Genomic DNA, 16,315 nt, shown 5'->3' on the forward strand with positions numbered 1-16,315 from the left:
GGGGTGCTCCCCCCCCAATGTCCCCCGGTTTGGGGGGGCTCCCACCCTGCTCTCCCCCGCCCCCCGGTTCAGGGTGCCGCTGCCCCCCCCCCCGGCCCCAGTTCGGGGCGCTCCCACCCTACTCCCCCCCCGTCGCCCCCAAGTCCGGGGTGCTCCGGCCCCCCCCCGCTCCCCCCTCCCCCCCCCCCCAGGAGCGGGCGCTGTTTTATGGGAATTCCGCTCTTTTTTTTTCGTTTTTAACACTGTCCGGACGCCGGGGCGGAGGGTCGGCGAAGGGGAGCGAGGGAGAAGCGGCGCGGGAGAGCGGGAAAGCGCCCCCCCCCCCCCCCCGTGTAACTTTTTATACGATGTCGCCGGTCCCGCCGCCTTGCACATGCTGTGCGTCGAGTTGAGCTGTAGCGGCTTCTTTTGTATTTGGAGAAAGTGACTCTTTGACTCTTGCCGCCTTGCCGCCTCGGCCGCGGGGGGGGGGGGGAACGCGAGCGGGCCGGAACGCGAGCGCCGGGGCCCGGCGCGCCGCCGCTCCCGTCCCCCTGCAGCCCCGGAAGGGCGGGGGCGGGGCCTGGGCCGGGGGCGGGGCCGGGGCGGCGGCGCGGGATGGCGGCGGCGGCGGCGGGGTGAGCCCCGGCGCGCGGGTGTCGCACTCAAACGGGGCCGGGCTGCCCCCACCCCCGGGGTGGGGGCTTCGGCGCCCCCTTCTCCGGCTCCTGAGGGGGCCCCGCTTCCCTCGGGGGGTTGGGGTCCCCTCCGTTCCCTGCGGGCCCCCCCCGCTTCCCTCCGCGGTTCCCTGAGGGATTTGGGGCCCCCCCGGCCCCCCGTGGGGTCCCCTGGGGTCTTTGGGATCCCCCCCCGGCTCCCTGTGGGGTCCCCTGAGGGATTTGGGGTCCCCTGGGGCCTTTGGGGTTCCCCCCGATTCCCTGTGGGGTCCCCTGAGGGATTTGGGGTCCTCCTGGTTCCCTGTGGGGTCCCCTGGGGCCTTTGGGGTCCTCCTGGTTCCCTGTGGGGTCCCCTGAGGGATTTGGGGTCCTCCTGGTTCCCTGTGGGGGTCCCCTGGGGCCTTTGGGGTCCCCCCGATTCCCTGTGGGGCCCCCTGAGGGATTTGGGGTCCTCCTGGTTCCCTATGAGGTCCCCTGGGGCCTTTGGGGTCCCCCCCAGCCCCCTGTGGGGGTCCCCTGGGGCCTTTGGGGTTGCTGTGGGGTCCCCTGGAGTCTTTGGGGCCTCCCTGGTTCCCTGTGGGGTCCCCTGGGGCCTTTGGGAGCCCTGTGGGGTGCCCTGGGGCCTTTGGGGTCCTCCTGGTTCCCTGTGGGGGTCCCCTGGGGTCTTTGGGGTCCCTGTGGGGCCCCCTGGGGCCTTTGGGATCCCCTCCTGAATCCCTGTGAGGTCCCCTGAGGGATTTGGGGTCTCCCTGATTCCCTGTGGGGTCCCCTGGGGCCTTTGGGGTCCCTCCGTGATTCTCTGGAGACTTTGGGGTCCCCCTGGTTCCCTGTGAGGTCCCCTGAGGTCTTTGGGAGCTCTCAGCTGTTTCCTGAGGCCTTTGGGGTCCCCCCAATTCCCTGTGGGGTCCCCTGAGGGATTTGGGGTCCTCCTGGTTCCCTGTGGGGGTCCCCTGAGGGATTTGGGGTCCCCCTGATTCCCTGTGGGGTCCCCTGAGGGATTTGGGGTCCTCCTGGTTCCCTATGAGGTCCCCTGGGGCCTTTGGGGTCCCCCCCCAGCCCCCTGTGGGGTCCCCTGGAGTCTTTGGGGCCTCCCTGGTTCCCTGTGGGGTCCCCTGGGGCCTTTGGGGTCCCCCTGGTTCCCTGTGAGGTCCCCTGAGGTCTTTGGGAGCTCTCAGCTGTTTCCTGGGGCCTTTGGGGTCCCCCCAGTTCCCTGTGGGGGTCCCTGAGGGATTTGGGGTCTCCCCAGTTCCCTATGAGGTTCCCTAGGGACTTTGGGATCTCCCCAGTTCCCTATGGGCCCCCCTTTGCCTCGAGGTTTTGGGGACTCCCCCCACTTCTCTATGGGGTTCCCTGAGGGCTTTGTTCCTCCCCCCCCAGTTCCCTTGAGGTTTTGGGGACCCCCCCAGTCCCCTCTGGGGGTTCCCTGGGGCTTTGGGGTCCCTCCAGTTCCCTTTGGGTTTTGGGGATCCTCGCACACACACTTCTCTATAGCCCCCAATTACCTGGGGGCTTTGGGGTCCCCCTGGTGCCCTGAAGGCTTTGGGGCCCCTCCTGTGCCCCCCCAGCTCCCCCTGGGGCCCTCCTCTTCCCCCTCGGGCCCCGGAGCCCCCCAGGTCCCTTGAGGGTTTGGGGTCCCCCCAGCCCCCCCTTCGGGCCCCGGAGCCCCCCAGGTCCCTTGAGGGTTGGGGGTCCCCCCAGGCCCCCCCTCAGGCCCCGGAGCCCCCCAGGTCCCTTGAGGGTTGGGGGTCCCCCCAGGCCCCCCTTCGGGCCCCGGAGCCCCCCAGGTCCCTTAAGGGTTGGGGGTCCCCCCAGGCCCCCCTTCGGGCCCCGGAGCCCCCCAGGTCCCTTGAGGGTTGGGGGTCCCCCCAGGCCCCCCTTCGGGCCCCGGAGCCCCCCAGGTCCCTTGAGGGTTTGGGGTCCCCCCAGGCCCCCCTTCGGGCCCCGGAGCCCCCCAGGTCCCTTGAGGGTTGGGGGTCCCTCTGTTTCCCTCCCGCTAGTTGTCCGACTTCGCCCCGTCCCCGGCGCTGACGCCGGCGGCCTCCCCTCGTCCCCAGGCACCGCCGGCGAGGTGCCCCGCGGCCCCACGGCAGCAGAGCAGGTCCCCGCGGTGGAGCAGCGCCCCAGGGTGACGGAGCAGCCCCCCTCGGCAGGGCAGCACCCTGCGGTGCTGGAGCAGGACCACAAGGCGACAGAGCAGCAGCCCAAGGTGCTGGAGCAGCACCCCATGGTGGAGCAGGAGCCCTGGTTGATGGAGCAGCACCCCGTGGTGGTGGAGGACCCCAAGGTGCTGGAGCAGCACCCCATGGTGGAGCAGGAGCCCTGGTTGATGGGGCAGCACCCCGTGGTGGTGCAGGACCCCAAGGTGACAGCGCTGAACCCCATGGTGGAGCAGGAGCCCCGGTTGATGGAGCAGCACCCCGTGGTGGTGGAGGACCCCAAGGTGACAGCGCTGAACCCCATGGTGGAGCAGGAGCCCTGGTTGATGGAGCAGCACCCCGTGGTGGTGCAGGACCCCAAGGTGACAGCGCTGAACCCCATGGTGGAGCAGGAGCCCCGGTTGATGGAGCAGCACCCCATGAGAGTGGAGGACCCTAAGGTGCTGGAGCAGCACCCCATGGTGGAGCAGGAGCCCTGGTTGATGGAGCAGCACCCCGTGGTGGTGGAGGACCCCAAGGTGACAGCGCTGAACCCCATGGTGGAGCAGGAGCCCCGGTTGATGGAGCAGCACCCCATGAGAGTGGAGGACCCCAAGGTGCTGGAGCAGCACCCCATGGTGGAGCAGGAGCCCTGGTTGATGGAGCAGCACCCCGTGGTGGTGCAGGACCCCAAGGTGACAGCGCTGAACCCCATGGTGGAGCAGGAGCCCCGGTTGATGGAGCGGCCCCCCACGACGGTGGAGGACCCCGCGGGGGCGGCGCCGGACCCCGCGGCGGTGGAGGCCATGCTGGCGGCGGTGGCGGGCAGCCGGCTGCGGGTGCGCAGCCAGCAGCAGGGCGAGCCGGAGCTGACGGCGGCCGAGCGGACGCGGGAGCTGCGGGAGCTCTTCCACCGCAAGCCCCTGGTCTTCCTCGAGCGCTTCCACGGGGCGCTGGGCGCCGAGCACCTGGGCTGCTTCGCCCACCTGGGCGCCCGCTACGAGGTGGCCTTCTACTGCGAGGAGGTGCGGCGGGCCGCCCGCGACGCCCGCCGCCGCCACCGCGACACCCGCCGCCGCAACCGCCGCTACGCCGCCCTCCAGCAGCTCATCCAAGGTGGGACCCGAGCTCCCTGGGTGGCCACAGGGGCTCCGTGGGGGCCCCAAGGTCCCTAGGTTGGCCCCAACATGTCTATTTGGGGTGGGGGCCTCTCCTAGGTCACTGTGGGTTCTCCAAAGTCCCTGGGTTGTCCCCAAGGTCGCTATGGGGTCCGTGAGGTCCTTATGGAGTCCCCCCAAGGCCCTTATGTTGTCCCCAGCGTGTCTGTGAGGTCTCTGAGGTCCCTATGCCCCCACTAAGGTTGTCCCCAGGGTCAGTGTAGGTTCCCTAAAGCCCCTATGGAGTCCTCAGGGTCTCTGTTGGGGACGGGGGGGCTCTAAGATACCACCAAGGTTGTCCCCAGGGTCTCTGTGGGGAGTCACTGTAGGTTCCCCAAGACCCCTATGATGTTCCAAAGGCCCCTATGTTGTCCCCAAGCTTGCTACAGGGTCCCAATGTTGTCCTCTGTGTCGCTGTAGGCACCCCAAGGCCCTTATGTTGTCCCCAAGGTGCCTATGGGGGGTTCCCCACGTTGTCCCCTGGGTCTCTGCTGGGGGGGTGGGGAAATCCCTGAGGTCCCTATGGGTCCCCCCAAGGTTGTCCTCTGGGCACTGTATGTTCCCCAAGGGCCCGATATTGTCCCCAGTCCTGCTATGGTGTCCCTACGTTGTTTCCTGGGCCTCTATGGGGGGGGGGCTCACTGTAGGTTCCCTAAGGCCCATGTGATGTCCCCAAGGTCCCTATGTTGTCCTCAAGCTTGCTATGGTGACCCTAGGTTGTATCTTGGGTCTCTATGGGGTCACTGTAGGTTCCCCAAGAACCCCTGAGGGTCCCTGAGGTCCCCACGTTGTCCCCTGGGTCTGTGGGGAGGGTCCCTGAGGTCCCTATGGGTCCCACCAGGGTCACTGTAGGTTCCCAAGGCCCCTGAGGGTCCCTGAGGTCCCCACGTTGTCCCCTGGGTCTGTGGGGAGGGTCCCTGAGGTCCCTATGGGTCCCACCAGGGTCACTGTAGGTTCCCAAGGGCCCCTGAGGGTCCCTGAGGTCCCCACGTTGTCCCCTGGGTCTGTGGGGAGGGTCCCTGAGGTCCCTATGGGTCCCACCAGGGTCACTGTAGGTTCCCAAGGCCCCTGAGGGTCCCTGAGGTCCCCACGTTGTCCCCTGGGTCCCTGGGGTCGCTGTGGGGTCCCGGCGGGTGCCGGAGGCCCCGGGGTGACGCCAGTGGCACCCGCGCAGGCGGCGAGTACTTCAGCGAGGAGGAGATGCGGGCGCGGGAGCCGCTGCTCTACGAGCACTACATCGGGCAGTACCGGGAGGCCGAGGGGGCCCCGGCGTCCGGCCCCCCGGGCGCCCCCGGCCCCCCGGCAGCGCCCGGCCCCCCGGGGGCGCCCGCCCTGGGGCCGCTGGCCCGGCTGCTGCTGCGCTCGGTGGAGGAGGCGGCCGTGCAGCGCCGGCTGCGGGGGCAGCGCCAGCGCGAGGACGCCTGCGCCGAGGAGGAGGAGGAGGAGAGCGAAGGTCGGGGTGGCGCGGGGCCCGGACGCCTGGGCCCCTCTTGGTTGGGGGGGGGGTCAGAGCGGGGCCCGGACGCCTGGGCCCCTCCTGGTGTCGGTGTTGGGGGGGTCAGAGCGGGGCCCGGATGCCTGGGCCCCTCCTGGTGTCGGTGTTAGGGGGATCAGAGCGGGGCCTGGACGCCTGGGCCCCTCCTGGTGTCGGTGTTGGGGGGGGGGGGGTCAGAGCGGGGCCCGGACGCCTGGGCCCCTCCTGGTGTCGGTGTTGGGGGGGTCAGAGCGGGGCCCGGATGCCTGGGCCCCTCCTGGTGTCGGTGTTGGGGGGATCAGAGCGGGGCCCGGACGCCTGGGCCCCTCCTGGTGTCGGTGTTGGGGGGATCAGAGCGGGGCCCGGACGCCGGGGCCCCTCCTGGTGTCGGTGTTGGGGGGATCAGAGCGGGGCCCGGACGCCGGGGCCCCTCCTGGTGTCGGTGTTGGGGGGGGGGTCAGAGCAGGGCCCGGACGCCGGGGCCCCTCCTGGTGTCGGTGTTGGGGGGGGATCAGAGCGGGACCCGGACGCCGGGGCCCCTCCTGGTGTCGGTGTTGGGGGGGGATCAGAGCGGGACCCGGACGCCGGGGCCCCTCCTGGTGTCGGTGTTGGGGGGATCAGAGCGGGGCCCGGACACCTGGGCCCCTGCTGGTGTCAGTGTTGGGGGGGGATCAGAGCGGGGCCCGGACGCCGGGGCCCCTCCTGGTGTCGGTGTTGGGGGGATCAGAGCGGGGCCCGGACGCCGGGGCCCCTCCTGGTGTCGGTGTTGGGGGGATCAGAGCGGGGCCCGGACGCCGGGGCCCCTCCTGGTGTCGGTGTTGGGGGGATCAGAGCGGGGCCCGGACGCCGGGGCCCCTCCTGGTGTCGGTGTTGGGGGGATCAGAGCGGGGCCCGGACGCCGGGGCCCCTCCTGGTGTCGGTGTTGGGGGGGGGTCAGAGTGGGGCCCGGACGCCGGGGCCCCTCCTGGTGTTGGTGTTGGGGGGGATCAGAGCGGGGCCCGGACGCCTGGGCCCCTCCTGGTGTTGGTGTTGGGGGGTTCAGAGCGGGGCCCGGACGCCGGGGCCCCTGCTGGTGCTGACCCCCCCCCCGCGGGCAGGCGAGGCGGGGGCGGCCGGCCCGGACGCCGGGGTCCCCGACGTGGCCGAGCGGGCCATGCTGCGGGCCGAGTTCACCAGCCGCATGCACCGGCGCTTCCTCGACGGCCAGGACGGCGACTTCGACTACAGGTGGGTGCGGGGACCCGGGCGGGGGGGGGGGGGGGGCCGGACGCCTGGGCCCCTCCCCGCTCACCCCCCCCCCGCAGCCAGGTGGACGACAACCCCGAGCTGGACAACCTGGACATCGCGGCGCGCGACGCCGAGGAGCGGTACTTCGACGGCGAGGAGCCCGGCGCCGCCCCGGCCCCCGAGCCCGAGTAGGGGGCCGCGACCCCCCCCCCCCCGTCCCCCCCTCCGCGGGGACCCCGCGCGCAGTAAAGGTGACGCTGGCGACCGCGGTGGCACCGCTGGGGGTTTTTTTTGCCTCTCTCCCCGGACGCCTGGGCCCCTCCCGGACGCCTGGGCCCCTGCCGAGGCGGGCAGCCCCATCGCGCGGCACCACCGGGACGGTCCCCGGGGGGGTCCCCAGCCCCAAAAGCCCCCAACCCGGGGCTGCCGCCTGCCATGAGTTGGCCAGGTCTCAGCCGCCGCGGCTTCCCAGCTGCTCCCCCGCCAACCAAGCAGGTCCCGGACGCCTGGGCCCCGGGTTCTTTCCGAGGGGAAACCCCAGGGGATGGGGGGGGCGACGTCGGCGCCCGCGGCGGGAGGGTGCCGGCGGGGGGGCCGGGGGCGGCGCTGACGCAGACCGACCTCCCCCCCCCCCCAACCACCACCACCAGGGTCCCCGCCGCGAGACGCCGGCGTGGGTGCGCGGCCGGGGGGGCCCAGGCGTCCGGGCGGCGCCAGGCTCTAACCGCGCGGCCCCACGCCCCAGGGATGAGTCGCTCGCGGGGCCGCGTCGTGGGTGGCGCTGGCGCCCCGGACGCCTGGGCCCTCGCCCGGCCACCTGGGTCCTTCGGTTTTTTTTGGGGGGGGGGGGGGCTGCCCGGACGCCTGGGTCCTTGCCCAGCCCCAGCGGGGGGGGGGGGGGCTGGGCCCCGGACGCCTGGGTCCCCGGCCTGGGAACGCGGCTCTGCGGTCGGGCGTCTCGGCCGGGAGGAAATGCCTCCGGCATGGGTCAGCGCCGCGGCCCGGACGCCTGGGCCCTCCCCGCGCCTGGGGGGGCCCGGACGCCTGGGCCCCACCTCGCCAGGCCCCGTTGCAGGGACCCAGGCGTCCGGGAGCCCGGCCGGGACCGCGCGGCCAGCGGGAGCCGTGTGCGGGCGTGTTGGGGCACACGCGTGTGTCGGGGGCTGGCGTGTGCCGGCCCAGCCTGCGCGGGCGGCTGCTGCTCCGGGCCGCGTCGCCGCGTGTGCGCATGCGTGTCCTGGCAGCCCCCCCCCCCCCCCGCAGGAAACACGTGCACACGCGTGTCCTGGCAGCCCCCCCCCCGCAGGAAACACGTGCACACGCGTGTCCTGGCAGCCCCCCCCCCCGGGAACAGGTGTCACATGTGTCCCCATGGCGTGTGCACACGCGTGTGCGCTGCAGGCAGGCCCAGGGCTTGGCGTGTGCCCCGCGTGTGCGCCCGCCCCGAGGCCGCTTTCCAGCCCGATGGGTATTTTTATCCGCCGCTCCCGGACGCCTGGGCCCGCGCCCCACCCCCCCTCCCCGTGTGCACAGCCTGGAGCCCTGGGGTGGGGGGGACGCCTGGGCCCCCTGGGGAAATGGGCACCCCGGACGCCTGGGCCCCGTGGGGAAATGGGCACCCCGGTGCTGTGGGCCCCCCCCCCCCGGACGCCTGGGCCCCGTGGGGAAATGGGCGCCCCGGACACCTGGGCCCCTTGGGGAAACGGGCGCCCCGGACACCTGGGCCCCGTGGGGAAATGGGCACCCCGGTGCTGTGGGCCCCCCCCCCGGACGCCTGGGCCCCGTGGGGAAATGGGCACCCCGGTGCTGTGGGCCCCCCCCCCCGGACGCCTGGGCCCCGTGGGGAAATGGGCGCCCCGGACGCCTGGGCCCCTTGGGGAAATGGGTGCCCCGGACGCCTGGGCCCCTCGGGGGCTGCCCAGGCAGCGCCGTCCCAGCCCCCTCTGCGGCGTGGGGCACCCCATGGGGGGGCGGGGCCAGGTCACCCCCAGCCAATGAAGCGCTTGGAGGAGGGCGGAGCCTCTTGGAGTGGGAGGAGCCTCACCCCCTGGGGACCGCCCCCTGCAGCTGTGGGGCCAATGGGGCGGGTGGGTGGGGCGCGGGGGCGGGGCGCGGAGAGGCCCCGCCCCCTCCGGCAGCAAGAAGAGGCAGGAGGCAGCAGCTACAAAACCCCAAACCGAGAGGAAATTAAATATTGGGGGGGGGGGGGGGGGGTCAGCTGCACTTGCAGGCGCGGACGACCATGTTGGAGAGCTGCTCGACGCGCGCCTTGCGCCCCACGTAGTAGACGATGGGCAGCGGGTCCAGGCTCTGGGGCACGCAGCAGGGCGCCGCCGACGCCCCGGGGTTGTGCTGGTTGTACAGCGCCAGCACCTGCGCCCGGCCGCGCGTCAGCCCCGCCGCGGGCCCCGGCGTCCGGGCGCCCCCCACCGTCCGTCCACCTGCCGCGGGCCCCAGCGTCCGGGCGTCCCCCCCACCGTCCACCCGCCGCGGGCCCCGGCGTCCGGGCACCCCCCACCGTCCGTCCACCCGCCGCGGGCCCCGGCGTCCGGGCGTCCCCCCCCCGTCCGTCCACCCGCCGCGGGCCCCGGCGTCCGGGCGTCCCCCCCCCGTCCGTCCACCCGCCGCGGGCCCCGGCGTCCGGGCACCCCCCCGTCCGTCCACCCGCCGCGGGCCCCAGCGTCCGGGCGCCCCCCCCCCATCCACCCGCCGCCACCATGGGCCCCGGCGTCCGGGCGCCCCCCCCCCCCCACCATCCACCCGCCGCCACCATGGGCCCCGGCGTCCGGGCGCCCCCCCCCCACCATCCACCCGCCGCCACCATGGGCCCCGGCGTCCGGGCACCCCCACCATCCACCTGCCGGTGGCCCCGGTGTCCAGTTCCTCCCCCCCATCCAGCTCCCATTGTCCCCCCCCCGCCCAGGGACCCAGGCACCCGAGACCCCAGCCCAAGGAACCCCCCCCCTCCCTCAGCTGGGCCCAGGTGTCCTGGCCTCCCCCCTCCCTCCCACCGCAGTGGGCCCAGGTGTCCTGGTGCCCCTGCTCTCCACCCTCCCGGCAAAGGACCCAGGTGTCCAGCCCCCCCCCAACTCCAGGGCTTCCAAGACCCCCCCCCCGGGGACCCAGGCGCCCTGGTGCCCCCAAACCCGGCTGCGAGGGGCCCCGGCGTCCGGGCGCACCTTGGTGTACTGGGTGTCGGCGCTCCACACGTAGGGGCAGGGCCCCATGCAGAAGTTGGCCATGTAGCCCTTGGGCTCGTGGATCCACTTCCACTGCAGGTCCTTGCGGAAGTCGATGTAGAGCGGCCGCACGCAGCAGTTCTTCTCCTCCGTCCTGCGGCGGCAGCGGCGGCTCAGCCGGGGCCCAGGCGTCCGGGGGGCCCGGCCCCACCCCGCGGGACCCCGGCGTCCCGGGCCCCAGAGCGCGCCGAGGGGCCCCGGCGTCCGGCTCACCCGAAGCAGTAGTCGGTGTCGAGGGCGCGCCGGCGCCGGGCGCTGTGCAGCTCGTTGGCCCGCTCGGGCGGCAGCGCCATGGCCAGCACGTAGGGCGCCCGCCGGCGCCGCTGCGCGATGTCCTGCATGTCGCCCCGCTGCTTCTCGAAGCCTGCGCGAGCCGGGCTGCAGCGGGGGCCCCGGCGTCCGGGCCCCCCAGCTCCCGCCCCCCGCAACACCGGCCCCAGGCGTCCGGGCCAGCGTCTCCCTCCCACCCACAGGGGCCCAGGCGTCCGAGCCCCTCACACCCCCTCCACGGCCCCAGGCACCCACAGCCCCAGGCGTCCGGGCCCCCCAGCTCCCGCCCCCCGCAACACCGGCCCCAGGGGCCCAGGCGTCCGGGCCAGCGTCTCCCTCCCACCCACAGGGGCCCAGGCGTCCGAGCCCCTCACACCCCCCTCCACGGCCCCAGGCACCCACAGCCCCAGGTGTCCGGGTCCCCCCAGCTCCCGCCCCCTGCAACACCGGCCCCAGGGGCCCAGGCGTCCGGGCTGGCACCTCCCTCCCACCCGCTCTGCAGGGGGCCCAGGCGTCCGGGGCCCAGACCTACCCTCAATGGTGATCTTCATGTTCTCGGGCTCGCTGGAGCTCCGCTCGCACGGGCAGTGCACGCTCAGCTTGAACACGCCCAGGGGCTCTGCGGGGTGGCCGGGGCCCAGGCGTCCGGGGGGACCCAGGCGCCCGGGGAAGGGGGTGAGCGGGATGGTCAGGAGGGACCCAGGTGTCCGGGCCGGGGAGAGGGATGGACCCAGGCTGGGGCTGGGGGGGGGAACAGACCCAGGTGTGTGGGCTGGGTCTGGGGGGGTGGGGAACGGACCCAGGCGTCCGGGGGGGCCCAGGTGTCCGGGGGTGAGGGTGAGTGGGATGGTCGGGGGCCCAGGTGTCCGGGGGGGCCCAGGCGTCCGGGGGTGAGGGTGAGCGGGATGGTCGGGGGCCCAGGTGTCCGGGGGGGCCCAGGCACCCGGGGGTGAGTGGGATGGTCAGGGACCCAGGTGTCCGGGGGTGAGGGTGAGCGGGATGGTCGGGGGCCCAGGTGTCCGGGGGGGCCCAGGCGTCCGGGGGTGAGGGTGAGCGGGATGGTCGGGGGCCCAGGTGTCCGGGGGGGCCCAGGCACCCGGGGGTGAGTGGGATGGTCAGGGACCCAGGTGTCCGGGGGTGAGGGTGAGCGGGATGGTCGGGGGCCCAGGTGTCCGGGGGGGCCCAGGCGTCCGGGGGTGAGGGTGAGCGGGATGGTCGGGGGCCCAGGTGTCCGGGGGGGCCCAGGCACCCGGGGGTGAGTGGGATGGTCAGGGACCCAGGCGTCCGGGGGTGAGGGTGAGCGGGATGCTCGGGGGCCCAGGTGTCCAGGGGGGCCAGGGCGACCCAGATGTTTGCAGTAGGAGGAGGATGGACCCAGGCGTCCGGGCCCGGGAAGGGGGGCCGGGGTCTCGCCCACCTCTGCCGCTGATCCACTGCTGCACGACGTCGGTGACGTCGAACCAGAGCCATTCCTCCTCGGCCGTGGCCTGCACCGAGCGGCCGTGCAGGTAGCGCCACGAGGCGTTGCCGTAGCCCTGCGCGAGCCCGTCACCGCTGCGCCCGGCCCCGCGCGCCCGGCCCCCTCCGCCGTGCGCAGCCCCGGGCGGCGCTGCGCTCGGCCCCCGGCCCCGCGCGCCGCCCCACCTGGTAGAGCTCCAGGCGCTGCTCGGCGCCCAGGGTCTCGGCCGTCGCCCGCTGCCGCAGCATGCGCAGCTCGGCCCGGTGCAGCAGGGCCTCGTGCCCGATCTCGGCCCGCACCCGCGACGCGTTGAACACGAAGAAGGTGCTGTGGCTCGTGGGCTGCCAGTGCTCCAGGGGCCCTGGGGGGCGGCGGGGTGGGTGCTGCCTCCGCCCTGGCCAAGCCCAGCCCAGCCCGCCCGTCGCGCCGGGGCGTTCACTCTGGAGCGGAGTGATGGCCACCACACGCTCGCTCCCCCCCCCCACACAGGGAACGGGCTGCCCCGGGGAGTCCCCGTGCCGAGGGCGGGTCACAGAGACACGGAAGCCAGCAGCCCTCCCCCGCCCGGGTGGGCCCAGGCGTCCCCGCTCCCCGCCGGGCCCAGGCGCCGCGGCCGGCCCGGCCCCCCGCGCCACGCGACGGCCCAACAAAGCCGCCTCAGAGCAGGCGATTACTCAGCAAACCGCAGCGTCCGGCGCGTCCGGGCAGCGCTTCCCCCCCGCGCCACCGCGGCCAGGAGGGGCGCCGGGGCCCAGGCGTCCGGCGCCCTGCCCCCGCCCGAGGCCCGCCGGGAGCCGGCCGAGGCGGGCCCAGGCGTCCAGGCGCCCCTGCCCCCAGGGGGACCCAGGCGTCCGGGGACGGGGAACCCCGGCACCTGCGCACGAGGAAGCCGGGCGCCTGGGCAGCCCGAGGGGAACCCCGGCGCGTGGGCGGCCCCGTCCCGAGGGGGACCCAGGCGTCCGGGCGCAGGGACCCAGGCGTCCGACTGCCCCCACTCCAAGAGGGACCCAGGCGTCCCCCCCCCCCCCAAGTTCACCCTCACCTGGGTAGCGATGCAGTTCCCCCCCAGGGGCCCAGGCGTCCGGGACCTGCCACCCCCAGCGGGGCCCAGGCGTCCGGGACGCACTCTCACCCGGGCTCTGCTTGGCCAAGAAGCGGTGCAGCTCCCACCCCCGAGGGGCCCAGGCGTTCCCCCTCCCCCAAGCAGGGCCCAGGCACCCGGGACCCCCTACCCCCACCCCAGCGGGGCCCAGGCACCCGGGACCCCCTACCCCCACCCCAGCGGGGCCCAGGCATCCGGGACCCCCTACCCCCACCCCAGCGGGGCCCAGGCGCCCGGGACCCCCTACCCCCACCCCAGCGGGGCCCAGGCGCCCGGGACTCGCTCTGCCCCAGGCTCCGCTCAGCCAGGAAGCGGCGCGGCTCTCCTCCCACCAAGGGGCCCAGGCATCCGGGACCCCCCACCCCCCCAAGCAGGGCCCAGGCATCCGGGACCCTCCAACCCTCCCCGCACCAAGGGGCCCAGGCGTCTGGGATCCTCCAACCCCAGCGGGGCCCAGGCGTCCGGCACCCTCCGCTCCGCCAGTGTAGCGGGGCCCAGGTGTCCGGGAACCTTCACACCTGCCCCAAGTGGGGCCCAGGCATCCGGCACCCTCCGACCCCCCAACCCCCCCCGAAGCGGGGCCCAGGCATCCAGCACTCCCCCCCCCCCAAAGTGGGGCCCAGGCGTCCGGCCCCCTCCCACCCCAGCAGGGCCCAGGCGTCCGGGACCCCCCCCCCCCGAAACAGGGCCCAGGCGTCCGGGAGCCTCCAACCCCAGCGGGGCCCAGGTGTCCGGGACCCTCCCACCCCGGGACCCTCCCACCCCAGCGGGGCCCAGGCGTCCGGGACCCTCCAACCCTAGCAGGGCCCAGGCGTCTGGGACCCTCCCACCCCAGCAGGGCCCAGGCGTCCGGGACCCCCCCCCCCGAAACAGGGCCCAGGCGTCCGGGAGCCTCCAACCCCAGCGGGGCCCAGGTGTCCGGGACCCTCCCACCCCGGGACCCTCCCACCCCAGCGGGGCCCAGGCGTCCGGGACCCTCCAACCCTAGCAGGGCCCAGGCGTCTGGGACCCTCCCACCCCAGCGGGGCCCAGGCGTCCGGGACCCTCTAACCCCCCCCTGAAACGGGGCCCAGGTGTCCGGGACCCTCTAACCCCCCCCCCCGAATTGGGGCCCAGGCGTCCGGGACCCTCCCACCCCAGCGGGGCCCAGGTGCCCGACCCCCTCCCACCCCCCCCCCGAAGCGGGGCCCAGGCGTCCGGGAGCCTCCAACCCCAGTGGGGCCCAGGCGTCCGGGACCCTCCAACGCCCCCCCCCGAAGCGGGGCCCAGGTGCCCGGCCCCCTCCCACCTCAGCGGGGCCCAGGCGCCCGGCCCCCTCCCACCCCCCGAAGCGGGGCCCAGGCGTCCGGCCCCCTCCCACCCCAGCGGGGCCCAGGCGTCCGGGACCCTCCAACACCCCCCCCCCTCAGCGGGGCCCAGGCGTCCGGGACCCCCCCCCCTCAGCGGGGCCCAGGCGTCCGGGACCCCCCCCCCCGAAGCGGGGCCCAGGCGTCCGGGACCCTCCCACCCCCCGAAGCGGGGCCCAGGCGTCCGGGACCCTCCAACCCCAGCGGGGCCCAGGCGTCCGGGACCCCCCCCCCCCTCAGCGGGGCCCAGGCGTCCGGCCCCCTCCCACCCCCCGAAGCGGGGCCCAGGCGTCCGGGACCCTCCAACCCCAGCGGGGCCCAGGCGTCCGGGACCCCCCCCCCCCTCAGCGGGGCCCAGGCGCCCGGCCCTCACCCTGCCCGGGGCCGCGCTCGGCCGGGAAGCGGTGCAGCTCCAGCGCGTAGTAGTCGTCGGGCGGCGGCGGCGCGGCCTGGCGGAGCCGCGCCCGCTCGCGCAGCGCCTCGCGGCTGCTGTTGTAAAGCGCCGCCACCTCCTCGGGCAGCGGCCGCGCCGGCGCGTCGGCGGGCGGCGCCGCCAGGCGCAGCTTGCTCAGGATCTGCCCGCGGATCGCCTCGATCCGCTTGCGCCGCGCCAGCTCCAGGTCGAGCGTGCGGCAGGTGGAGAGCGCCCGCGCCGCCCCCAGCAGCGCCTGCGCCGCCCCCAGCAGCGCCAGCAGCGCCGCCAGCTCCATGGGCCGCGCCCGCCGCCGCCGCCCGAGCCCAGCCGAGCCGAGCCCGAGCCGCCGCGCTTTAACCGGGCCGCGGCCCCTCCCAGGAAGCCACCGGCCGCCCCCCCCTTCCGGGCCGCCGCGGGGAAACTGAGTCACGGCCCCGCCGCGATGGGGGGGGGGACAGGCCGAGGGGCCCAGGCGCCGCCGCAGCCCCCCCCGCAGAACCGCGAGGGGCCCAGGCGTCCCGCAGCGAGGTGGGGAGGGGGGGGCCCAGGCGTCCGGCACCGCTGGAGGGGAGGGGGCCCAGGCGTCCGGCACCGCTGGAGGGGAGGGGGCGCGGCGGCGAAGGGGCGGCGGGGGGCCCAGGCGTCCGGCACCGGCTCCCTCAGCAGCGCGAAGGGGCCCAAGCGTCCGGCACCGGCCCCGCTAGAAAGGGCCCAGGCGTCCGGGACAGCCCTCCCCACTACCGGAAAGGGCCCAGGCGTCCGGGACCGGCCCCCTCCGATAGCGGAAAGGATCCAGCCGTCCGGAACGCCCCCCCCCCCCCCGCCCCAAACCCTCGCCCGCCCCAGCACGACCGACGCAGGGACCCAGGCGTCCGGGACCCTCCCCCCAGCAGAGAGGGCCCAGGCGTCCGGGACCGACCCCGCTAAAGAGGACCCAGGCGTCCGGGACCCCCCACCCCCCCTCCCCCGGCGGAGGGGACCCAGGCGTCCGGGCCGCCGCACCCGCGCGACACGGGCGCCCCCTGGCGGCCGCGGGACCCCGGGAAGGGCCCAGGCGTCCGGCCCCCCCCCCGCCGGGCCGCGAGAGCTCAGCGAAACGGGGGCTGCGCAGTAAAACCCGCTTTATTGGGGGGGCCCAGGCGTCCGGGGCCTGGGGGCAGCACTGGTGGGTCCCTGGCGGGCTGTGCCTGAGGGACCCCGGCGTCCTGCTCCCGGGGGGCCCCGGCGTCCTGGCCCTGCAGGCAGCGCTGGTGGGTCCTGGCATCCTCGGCCCAGGTGTCCTGGTGCGCAGTGTCCTTCCCTGGGGGGCCCGGGCGGCCTGGCCCGTGGGGGGCCCAGGCGTCCTGGTGCCCAGCGCATGGTCCTGGGGGGCCCAGGTGTCCGGGCGCAGCGGGGCCCAGGCGTCCGGGTGCAGCGGGGCCCAGGCGTGCGGGCGCGGGGGCCCAGGCGTGCGGGCGCAGCGGGGTCCGGGCGCGGGGGCCCAGGCGTCTGGGTGCAGCGGGGCCCAGGCGTGCGGGCACAGCGGGGCCCAGGCGTCCGGGCGCAGCGGGGCCCAGGCGTCCGGGCACGGGGGCCCAGGCGTCTGGGCGCGGGGGCCCAGGCGTGCGGGCGCAGCGGGGCCCAGGCATCCGGGCGCAGCGGGGCCCAGGCGTCTGGGTGCAGCGGGGCCCAGGCGTGCGCGCGCAGCGGGGCCCAGGCGTCTGGGCGCAGCGGGGCCCAGGCGTCCGGGCGCGGGGGCCCAGGCGTGCGGGCGCAGCGGGGCCCAGGCGTCCGGGCGCGGGGGCCCAGGCCTCCAGGCGCGGGGGCCCAGGCGTGCAGGCGCAGCGGGGCCCAGG

General features: G+C 75.6%; 2 protein-coding genes across 8 annotated transcripts; one reads left to right on the forward strand and one right to left on the reverse strand.

Annotated features, from left to right (window-relative positions):
- Positions 1-2: 2 nt before the first annotated feature.
- On the forward strand, positions 3-7,105 carry CCDC97 (coiled-coil domain containing 97). 6 transcript variants are annotated; one of them, XM_068910070.1, is made up of 6 exons: positions 3-378; positions 2,711-2,862; positions 3,409-3,907; positions 5,123-5,401; positions 6,520-6,649; positions 6,727-7,105. In XM_068910070.1, exons 1-6 carry the CDS (start codon positions 18-20, stop codon positions 6,839-6,841), a joined length of 1,536 nt encoding a protein of 511 aa, XP_068766171.1. In that variant the 5' UTR covers positions 3-17; the 3' UTR covers positions 6,842-7,105. The 6 variants fall into 6 exon arrangements, with proteins under 6 accessions (XP_068766171.1, XP_068766166.1, XP_068766165.1 ...); XM_068910065.1 differs by having other exon boundaries at positions 6-378; positions 2,941-3,907; positions 6,727-7,097; XM_068910066.1 differs by having other exon boundaries at positions 9-378; positions 2,711-2,940; positions 3,097-3,907; positions 6,727-7,094.
- A 1,690-nt stretch (positions 7,106-8,795) lies between these two features.
- TGFB1 (transforming growth factor beta 1) lies at positions 8,796-14,850 on the reverse strand. 2 transcript variants are annotated; one of them, XM_068909693.1, is made up of 7 exons: positions 14,439-14,806; positions 11,803-11,978; positions 11,576-11,693; positions 10,691-10,777; positions 10,102-10,211; positions 9,829-9,982; positions 8,796-9,022 (listed from the first exon to the last, which is right to left on the reverse strand). In XM_068909693.1, exons 1-7 carry the CDS (start codon positions 14,773-14,775, stop codon positions 8,811-8,813), a joined length of 1,194 nt encoding a protein of 397 aa, XP_068765794.1. In that variant the 5' UTR covers positions 14,776-14,806; the 3' UTR covers positions 8,796-8,810. The 2 variants fall into 2 exon arrangements, with proteins under 2 accessions (XP_068765794.1, XP_068765795.1); XM_068909694.1 differs by having other exon boundaries at positions 8,812-9,022; positions 10,102-10,252; positions 14,439-14,850.
- Positions 14,851-16,315: the final 1,465 nt, after the last annotated feature.

This window comes from Struthio camelus, chromosome 16 (genome assembly GCF_040807025.1).
Source record: "Struthio camelus isolate bStrCam1 chromosome 16, bStrCam1.hap1, whole genome shotgun sequence".
NCBI classification, from domain to species: domain Eukaryota; kingdom Metazoa; phylum Chordata; class Aves; order Struthioniformes; family Struthionidae; genus Struthio; species Struthio camelus.